We start from the raw sequence: 10,372 nt of genomic DNA, 5'->3' as shown, positions 1-10,372 counted from the left end.
TTGACTGGAATCGAACCTGGGACCTTTCAGTCCGCAGGCTGACGCTCTATCCACTGAGCCAAACCCGGTTTCGGCAACTGTTGTCTTTTTCAATCGGGAGGACGTCTCAAGCTCTGAGCTCCAGTTCCGGGAGAGTCTCTGGGGACCCAGACTCATCCGGGAGAAACTGGACTGTCTGGCATTGGTTGGAACTCGAGGGCAGCCTTCTCTCGGGGGTGCTTGCGGCGATTGCCGGGACACTGAGATGCAGGACCTCTGAGGGCAGGACTGAGAGCAGCCATAACGGGCTCCCTCCACCCTGTTGATGGGGACCCCCACCCCCACCCCAAGCTGTGCATGGAGGCTTTTGCATATGAAAGGCCTGGCCTTTTGCAATCTGATAATTACCTAACAAACTGCAGCTGGCCCAAGGCCCCACGGCACCTTGCATTGTGTCACAGCTGGCTCCTGCTGGGTAGCCTCAGGCAGAGGCTAGATTAGCACCTCCTTAGAGATCCGGGAGCCAGTGTGCCCGGTGGTCAGAATGGGACCATCCAGATTGAAGCTCCTCGGATTCATAAAGGACACACTCAGGGGGCAGACTCAGTGAGCACCAAAGCCCCACTGAAGCAAGTCTTGCCCCAGAGGGGTGTCTTCAGCACAGAAGTTCTCCCACTGCAGACACAGCTAATTCTCACAGCCGATTGGCCTGGAGGTCAATCCCTCCCAGTGTTACCTACAACAATCAAGGCTTAACTACAACAAGACTGTGCACAAAGCCCACAAGGGGGTGCACCAAGAGTGTCTACCTCAGGTGATTGGGGAGGCTGAGCCACTGGGCCCTATAGGACACCTAGTACAGAAAGCCACTCTATTGACACAGTGAAGCATAAAAAATGCGGAGACAAAGAAACAGGACACAATGACAGAAATGGAGGAAAGTAATGTACTGGATATAGAGTTCAAAACCACGGTTATAAGGTTTTTCAAGAATTTTCTAGAAACTGCTGACAAAATTAATGAGACCCTCAAGAAATCTAATGAGATCCTGGAGGTTGTGATAATGGACCAACTAGAAATTAAGCATACACTGACTGTAATAAAGAATATTGTACAGACTCCCAACAGCAGACTAGAGGACCGCAAGAATCAAGTCAAAGATTTGAAATACGAAGAAGCGAAAAACACCCAATGGAAAAGCAAGATGAAAAAAGAATCCAAAAATATGAAGATAGTGTAAGGAGTCTCTGGGACAACTTCAAGCGTTCCAACATCCGAATCATAGGGGTGCCAGAAGAAGAGAGAGAGCAAGATATTGAAAACCTATTTGAAGAAATAATGACAGAAAACATCCCCTACCTGGTGAAAGAAGTAGACTTACAAGTCCAGGAAGATCAGAGAACCCCAAACAAAAGGAATCCAAAGAGGACCACACCAAGACACATCATAATTAAAATGCCAAGAGCAAAAGACAAAGAGAGAATCTTAAAAGCAGCAAGAGAAAGAAAGTCAGTTACCTACAAGGGAGTACCCATACGACTGTCAGCTGATTTCTCAACAGAAACTTTGCAGGCCAGAAGGGAGTGGCAAGAAATATTCAAAGTGATGAATACCAAGAACCTACAACCAAGATTACTTTATCCAGCAAAGCTAGCATTCAGAATTGAAGGTCAGATAAAGAGCTTCACAGATCAGAAAAAGCTAAAGGAGTTCATCACCACCAAACCAGTATTATATGAAATGCTGGAAGGTATCCTTTAAGAAGAGGAGGAAGAAGAAAATGGTAAAGATACAAACTATGAACAACAAATACACATCTATCAACAAGTGAATCTAAAAACCAAGTGAATAAATAATCTGATGAACAGAATAAACTGGTGATTATAATAGAATCAGGGGCATAGAAAGGGAGTGGACTGACTATTCTTGGGGGGGAAAGGGGTGTGGGAGATGGGGGAAGAGACTGAACAAAAATTGTGCACCTATGGATGAGGACAGTGGTGGGGGGTGAGGTTGGAGAGTGGGGGGGAAATGGGTGGAGGGGAGCTATGGAGGTAAAATGAGGAACAACTGTAATAATCTGAACAATAAAGATTTAATTAAAAAAAAAGATACATGCATCATGAGAAGCAAGAAATATCACCCATCCCTTCTGCATATTAGCAACTTGTCACTCCTGAGCAAGCGCTCACATCACTGAGGTCTGTGAACGGTCACTTTTCGCATTCATCCCGAGTGAAAGATGGAATGACTTCAGTACAAATGCAACATATTGTAAACACTTTATTACCAAAAAAGTCACAAATTAAGCCCAAGTATTTTACAGAATTGACTGCATAACACGGTGAAAGCTGCCTTCCCTTAGGCTCTCTCTCCCCGAATCCGGCAAGCCAGCTGGATGTCCTTGGGCATGATGGTGACTCTCTTAGCGTGGATGGCACACAGATTGGTATCTTCAAATAGACCCACCAGGTACGCCTCGCTAGCCTCCTGCAGCGCACCGATGGCTGCGCTCTGGAACCTCAGGTCGGTTCTGAAATCCTGGGCGATCTCCCTCACCAGCCTCTGGAAAGGCAGCTTTCGGATCAGAAGCTCGGTGGATTTCTGGTAACGGCGGATTTCTCGAAGCGCGACGGTCCCGGGCCTGTAGCGATGGGGCTTCTTCACCCCGCCGGTAGAGGGGCCGCTTTTCCTGGCAGCTTTCGTGGCCAGCTGTCTGCGGGGCGCTTTCCCACCTGCGGATTTGCGAGCAGTCTGCTTGGTTCGGGCCATTTTTTTTCACTCAACGCCGAAGTCTTAGGCCGCTTCTGAGTCCGTGATGCTGCTCGCGCTGCCTCAACAAGAGCCGCAGCCCAGGAGCTAAGAGCACAGACCACCCCAACGAATAACCAAACCGCTTTTTTCCAGGTTCTGTGTTTGACTGTGTCGTTACATCTGTATTTATACCAGTTGATTTTAATCCTATCAATTTCTATTCCAAAGGTTAGGGCGTTTCTTTTTTTTTTTAATTTTTATTTTTTGCTAAAAGTATTACAAAGGGTATTACATAAGTGTCCTTCCCCCCCCCCCCCTGCCCTTGACAAGCCCCTGCCCTCCCTTACCCCCCAGTGTCTTATGTCCATTAGTTATGGTTATATGCATGCATACAAGTCCTTCGGTTGATCTCTTACTCCCCTCCCTCCTGTCCCCCAACCCTCCCTGGCCTTCCGAATGTAGTCCGACAATCAGTTTGAGGCAGCTCTGCCTCTGTATCTATTATTGTTCAAAAGTTTGTAATGGTCTTAATTATCCATGAATGAGTGAGATCATGTGGTATTTTTCTTTCATTAACTGGCTTGTTTCACTTAGCATAATGCTCTCCAGTTGGTTAGGGCGTTTCTTACCTCCATTCCAGGGAGTAAAGATTATGTAGCTTAAGCGTGATTGTTCATAGTAAAGTGATTAACTACCCGCCTGGCATTTAGTTAAGGGGTTTTATTCCCTCCCTAACTTCAGGGGAAAATCCCTACCTTGGGAAACTACCTTTCTCAGAGAGGTGACCTTGGTTAAAACACACAGCGCCAGGAAGGGGAGCAAACATAGTAAGAACAGTATGCCATATACGCCAGGTCCCTTGAAACATATGTTCTGCAGATGTTTCTTCCCTGCAGGGACTGTGTCAAGCAGCAAGGATGGACCGGCTTCCGGCAGCTCAGTGGATAGAGCATCGGCCTGGGGACTAAATGGTCCCAAGTTCAATTCCAATCAAGGGCATATGTGTGGGTTGTGGGCTCGGTCCCCAGTGTGGGGCATGCAGGAGGCAGCCAATCAATGATTCTCTCTCATCATTGATGTTTCTATCTCTCTCTCCCTTCCTCTCTGAAATCAATAAAATATATTTTTTTAAAAAAAAATAAAGATGTGAAAAAAAAATAGAGGAAAACCCACCATTGAGATACTGCTTCCTGGCAATGGTCGAAAGTATGGTTTAAATAAACTCACAAAATTCTTTACAGGTTTGAATTGTTTTTACCTTAACAGCCCAGTGGATAGAGCATCAGCCTGGGGACTGAAGGGTCCCAAATTCAATTCCGGTCAAGGGCACATGCCCAGGTTGTGGGCTCGATCCCCAGTAGGGGGGCGTGCAGGAGGCAGCCTGTCAGTGATTCTCTCTCATCACTGATGTTTCTACCTCTCTCTCCCTCTCCCTTCCTCTCTGAAATCAATAAAAATATATTTTAGCCGAGACCGGTTTGGCTCAGTGGATAGAGCGTCAGCCTGCGGACTGAAGGGTCCCAGGTTTGATTCCGGTCAGGGGCATGTGCCTGGGTTGCGGGCACATCCCTAGTGGGAGATGTGCAGGAGGCAGCTGATCGATGTTTCTCTCTCATCGATGCTTCTGACTCTCTATCTCGCTTCCTTCCTCTTGTAAAACATCAATAAAAAAATATATTTAAAAAATAAAAATAAAATAAAAATATATTTTTAAAAAAATTCTTGGGTGAGGATTAACAACAACAAAACACAGTGCAGAATCATGTTAATAACTTGCACAGTGTTTCACCATCTGAAATGCTTACACGGTATAGACCATCTCTGGGACAAAACTCAGGAAGCTGGTGGCTCCAGGGCCTCCCAGGAGGGGCCCCAAGGGGAGGGGAGAAGGGTTAGGGTTCACTGTAACCCCTCCCATACCTCTTGAAATCTGTGCCCTGTGCCCTTAATTAGCTATTAACACTTTGGAAGTGTTCTGTAAAAAGCCCCGCTGCCAGCTGCCCTGGGGAGCAGGACGCAGAGGAGGCAGGAGGCCTGGGCAGTGACCCGGGCAGACCAGACAGGGCTGCCAAGCCGTCATGGCCTGTTCCAGAAGGTCCCGTCCTGGAATGTTCTGCGTGAAACCCTTAGGCGGCTCTGGGAGGCGAGGCCAGCTCCTCAGGCCCGCCTCTGCATGCCAGCCAGCCAGATCTCCGAGACAGGCACCTCGGCACCTCCACCCCTCCACGAAAGGTTCCAGTAAGATCCTGCCGCCTCCAGCTGTCCAGTGGATCAAAGCTCCCGGCCCTTTGTACCCCATCTTGAAAGGGCACAGCTGACTCGTATGCTTTCCCACTTCCCCCTTCCTGCTTCTCTCTTCTCCTCCTCTCTCCCTCCTTCTCCTCTCCCCCCTCTGATTCCTCCTCCCACCCATGCGCCCTCTTCCCCAGGGCCTCTGAAACATTCTCTCTCTCTCTGCTCCACATCTTTGCCCATGCTGTTCCCTCTGCCTGGAACTCCCTTCCCTGCTCTTCACCAGACTGTAGATTATCCTGGGGATCTTGGCTGCCTTCCTTCACGTAATAAAAATTTACCAGGATCAGTCCTTCGTCAGGCACCCTGCCAGGAATGAGGAAGCAGGGCTGAGGGGAAGCCGCATCCTAGCTGGGAAGACAGGAAATAAAGGAGTCAACAAAACTAGAAACAAGAGAATTTAAAAAAAATTTTTTTTATTGATTTCAGAGAGGAAGAGAAAGAGAGAGAGATAAAAACATTAATGATGAGAGAGAATCATCGGTTGGCTGCCTCCTGCACACCCTACATTGGGGATCAAGCCCGCAACCCGGGCATGTGCCCTGATGGGGAATCAAACCCTGATCTGGTTCGTAGGTCGATGCTCAACCACTGAGCCATACCAGCCAGACAGGGCATTTTTTTTAGTATGTTTTTTTATTGATTTCAGAGAGGAAGGGAGAAGGTGAGAGAGATAGAAACATTAGTGATGAGAGCGAATCATTGATCGGCCACTTCCTGCACACCCCCTACTGGGGATCAAGCCTGCAACCCAGGCAATTGCCCTGACCGGGAATCAAATCTTGACCTCCTGGTTCATACTCAACCACTGAGCCACACCAGCCAGGTGAAACATGGGGATTTTTAAAGAGTTAAATGGTGCCAGAATAATTGATCTGCAATCCGACTGAGAAGGAGCACACCACCTGATAAGGAACTGAGACAAGAGAACCAGGCTGAAGGAACAGCAAGTACAATGGCTCAGAGGTTGGGAACAAGCTTGGAGAGTTCAGGAATCAGAAAGAAAGCCAGTGCAGCTGATTCGAAGGAGTGAAGGAACATGTCATTAATGTGGCCAAAAAGGTCATCTCTATGGGTGTCATAGACTCTGTGAGGAGCATGACTTCCCCTCCTCCAGGAAGCCCTCCTTGACTTCATCAGGGGCCCCCTCCCAACACTGTTCACTCTAGGTTGTCACGGGCCTGTCTCCGCCACTGCCCTGTGAGAGTCTGTCACCACGGTGTCCCAAGCGCTGTCCAGCACATATCTGGGTACACAGCAGGTGCTCAGTGAATCCCCTGGCCTCCTCAGGAAGGCTTATATTTTCTGCCTCCTTGTCTCCCCAGCCTGTGGCTCTTCCTGGCCCAGCCCTGGCATCCATGAGTTCCCCACCTGGCCACTCACACTGGCTTTGGCCCAGATGCTTTCATCCCACCTTCAAAGGCCCATCTGGGGAGGAGCCCCAGCTCCAGCTGCCTCTGATGGGCTGCAGGCCCCGGTGCGGGCTCTGAAGTGGTCAGATCAAACGCCTCTAGGGCTGGTGTTGGGCTGGGCCAGCGAGGAAGAGGCTCCGAGGAGACAGGGGCTCCCGGCAGGAGTGCTCAGGGTTGGAGAATGGAGGGGAGATGGGCAGGGCGTGGACCCAGCCAAGGTGCCCACACACTTCCCGTCATCATAACAGCACGACTTCCAATGGCTGACTTATTTCGTGCCAAGTGTTGGGCTAATATTTTACAATAAAGTTATTTATTCATTTGAGTCGGTAACATATGGTCTGGTGCAAAATGTAGAAGACCCCAAAGGCTTATGGGAAAGAGTAAGTATCCCTATTTTGTGATTCTAAAAGATTGATTAAAAAAACCCTCATGGGTTCGATTCCAGACAAGGGCATGTACCTTGGTTGCGGACACGTCCCCAGTGGAGAGTGTGCAGGAGGCAGCTGATCAATGTTTCTCTCTCATCGATGTTTCTAACTCTCTGTCCCTCTCCCTTCCTCTCTGTAAAAAATCAATAAAATATATATATATTTTTAAAAACTCATGTTTTTACTGTTTATGCTATTAGAAATGTCCTCCATATCCCCACTCTCTTTGCACACCTCCTCCCAGCCCCCACTCTCCTCACCTGGCAGAAGCTCAATTTTTAAAAATATATATTTTTTATTGATTTTAGAGAGGAAGGGATGGGAGAGAGATAGAGACATCAATGATGAGAGAGACTCATTAATAGGCTGCCTCCTGTACACCCTCTACTGGGAATTGAGCCCCAAATATATATTTTTTAAATATATTTTTATTGATTTCAGAGAAGAAGGGAGAGGGAGAGAGAGAGATAAAAAACATCAATGATGAGAATCATTGATCAGCTGCCTCCTGCATGTTCCAAACTAGGGTTCCAGTCCACGTGTGCCCTAACCAGGAATCGAACCGTGACCTCCTGGTTCACGCTCAACCACTGAGCCAGGCCGGCTGGGATAGCCCAAAATCTTTTGGTGCACTGAAGGACCCAACCTACTGAGCCACACTAGGATGGAAGCTCAAATTTTTTTAAACATGTATTTTGTTTTATGTATGTATGTATGTATAAAGAGAGGAAGGGGGCAGAGAGAGAGAGGGAGAGAGAGAGAGAGAGAGAGAAACATAGATTGGAAACTGGACAATGAATGGGTCCGTGCTGCCTGTCACTGCTTGAGCCAATTCTGCAGAGACAGGGTTGAATCATATGTGAGCGTTTATTGCAATCCTGCCGGCAGCATGGGAGGGCAGCAGGCCATCCACAAAAATCTGCTCCCCATAAGCCAGCTGCTCATATGGGGTAGGACAAGGATTACATGGGGAAGCAGGGGTTGCAGGCCTGGGGAAGCAGGCTCTGCAGGCTGGGGTGGGACTCCGTTGTTTGGGCAACAAGTTTGTTTGTTTGTTTTTAAATATATTTTATTGATTTTTTACAGAGAAAAAGGGAGAGGGATAGAGAGTTAGAAACATCAATGAGAGAGAAACATCGATCAGCTGCCTCCTGCACACTCTCTACTGGGGATGTGCCCGCAACCAAGGTACATGCCCTTGACCGGAATCGAACCTGGGACCCTTGAGTCCACAGGCCGACGCTCTATCCACTGAGTCACACCGGTTAGGGCTGGGCAACAAGTTTGTTAATCTTTCCATGAGAATAGGAAGTTCTTGAATGAGAATGGACCACATTCCAAGGTTGACTCCCAGGTCCTCGGAGCATACAACTCCCAGCCAGGTTAGAATGTCCTTTCTTTAATCAGAACAAGGCAGTGATTAATATTTCCCATGACCATAGCTAGTTCCCAGTATTCTATTTTTTGCCCCTAACACTCTGACCAGTGACCGAACCCGAAACCTGGGTATGTGCCCTGACTGGGAATTGAACTCACCACCTTTTAGTGTACAGCATGACACTCCAATCAACTGAGCCACACCGGCCAGGGCTCAAATTTTTAAAAAAAAAAATGTTTTGATTTATTTTTTTTAGAGAGAGAGGAAGGGAGAGGGATAGAGTAGTAGAAACATTGATGAGAGAGAAATATCGATCAGCGGCCTCCTGCACTCCCCCTACTGGAGATCAAGTCTGCAGCCTGGGCATGTGCCCTGACCGGGAATCAAACCAGAGACCTCTTGGTTCATGGGTCGATGCTCAACCACTGAGTCACCCTGGCCGGGCAAGGAAGCTCAAATATTTAAACACAATACATCTACTGTTCGCCTGGTTCCTCTTCCAGGAGGCAACTACAATGACCATTTGCACTCAAAATGTTTGTTCAAAAAACTGTTCTGTGGACTGGGAAGTAATGGTGAGGCACCGAGGCTAAAGCCCCAGTGATATTCTAACAGCGGCAGAGATGGGTGGTAAACAGAGAGATCAGGAGACTATGGAGTGTGCCAAATGGTGGACGTCCTGTGGCAATAAATAAAGTACAGGTGAGAGATAAGATCTGGGAATCAGTTTTTTTTATAAAAAGTCAGAGAAGACCAAACAGCAGGTTTGTGTGTTGATGGGAATGGTCTAAATTCCTAGATTCCAGAAGCAGAAGGTGAGGAGGAAACTGGTCTTGCAAGGCGTGTCAGGCCATAAAAACTGTGAACAATGCACTGTCCTGGGTGGTGGGGGGGGGAGGGTAGGGGGGGGGTGTTATGGCTGGCCCTAGGACAGATCATCGGATATGGCCTGGGGATCCCCAACACCTGGGGGCCTTCCTGTCAGCCCACGAAAGGGGGCGGAACCATATCTGCAAGACAAAGACCCCAGCAGGTTATAAAAAGTGAAGCCCTCTGCGTGTTTCTTCACTCTGATTTGGAAATTACTCCCAGAGTCCACTAGTGTTAATAAACGGGGTCCCTCCCTTTCTCTAGAAAACGTGCTTGGTATTTCTTCGGTCTTCTGCAACAGAGGGAGGGGAGAATGGCTGCAATGTTGTCCTTGAAAACACACGAGAGAAAGTGGCCCGGCTCAAGAACAGAACCGCTCAGCAGTAGGGAAGGTGCGTTTTCCAGAGATGGCCGTGATAATCTCTCCCATACCATAAACTCTTTTTTTCAAATATATATATATATTTAATTGGTTTTAGATCGAGAGGAAAGGAGAGGGGGAGATAGAAACCCTTCGGCTGCCTCCTGCGCGCCCTCTACTGGGGATCGAGCCTGAAACCTGGGCACGTGCCCTGACCAGTAATCGAACCGGTAGCCTCCTGGTACATGGGGTCTAAGCCACGAGCACACAGGCCGGGCCCACAGACTCTTCCAGTGTGAGCTTAACATTCCTCCCACTGAGGGTGTTTTGTGTGAGGTTTCTTCCCTCCCATCCCACCTGGGCAGAACTTTGTGACTGCCTTCACCAGTAAAATCAGGCCCTTCCGCCCTAGCCCGTTTGGCTCAGTGGCTAGAGCGTAGGCCTATGGACGAAGGGTCCCAAGTTCAATTCCAGTCAAGGACACGTACCTTGATTTCGGGCTCCTCCCTGGCCCAGGCCCTGGTCAGGGCGCCTGCAGGAGGCAACCAGATGATGTATTTCTCTCACATGGATATTTCTCTCTGTCTTTCCCTGTCTCTTCCACTCTCTCTAAAAAATCCATGGAAAAATATCCTAGAGTGAGGATTAAAAATAAAAAAATCAGGGCTTCAAATAAACAATTTTAAAAATTAAAAAATTTTTTTTAAAAATCAGGGCTTCACTTTTGGAACCCAGCCACCATACTGTGAGGAAGCTCAACTAGCCCACACAGAGAGACCGTGCAGAGGTCCCATGAAGGTGCTCTAGCTGTCAGCTCAGCTGAGGCCCCTGCCAGCATCAACTGCCAGATGTGAGTGAAGATTCCTAACAGCTGATTCTAGCTCCCAGCTATCCA

At 48.2% G+C, this 10,372-nt stretch overlaps 1 protein-coding gene across 1 annotated transcript; it reads right to left on the bottom strand.

The window, feature by feature from the left end:
- Window positions 1–2,340: 2,340 nt before the first annotated feature.
- Window positions 2,341–2,791, bottom strand: LOC102428247 (histone H3.3-like). Its single transcript, XM_014448042.2, has one exon. The coding sequence runs from the start codon at window positions 2,749–2,751 to the stop codon at window positions 2,341–2,343; it is 411 nt and encodes a 136-aa protein (XP_014303528.1). The 5' UTR covers window positions 2,752–2,791.
- Window positions 2,792–10,372: the final 7,581 nt, after the last annotated feature.

Source organism: Myotis lucifugus, unplaced genomic scaffold (genome assembly GCF_000147115.1).
Source record: "Myotis lucifugus unplaced genomic scaffold, Myoluc2.0 scaffold_750, whole genome shotgun sequence".
NCBI classification, from domain to species: domain Eukaryota; kingdom Metazoa; phylum Chordata; class Mammalia; order Chiroptera; family Vespertilionidae; genus Myotis; species Myotis lucifugus.
Note: the sequence above shows the minus strand (reverse complement) of the source record. Positions and strands in the feature narration are given on the sequence as shown.

What these genes read in the sequence shown, in the direction of transcription:
- LOC102428247 (XM_014448042.2), bottom strand. Translation starts at nt 2,751, where the DNA reads ATGGCCCGAACCAAGCAGACTGCTCGCAAATCCGCAGGTGGGAAAGCG.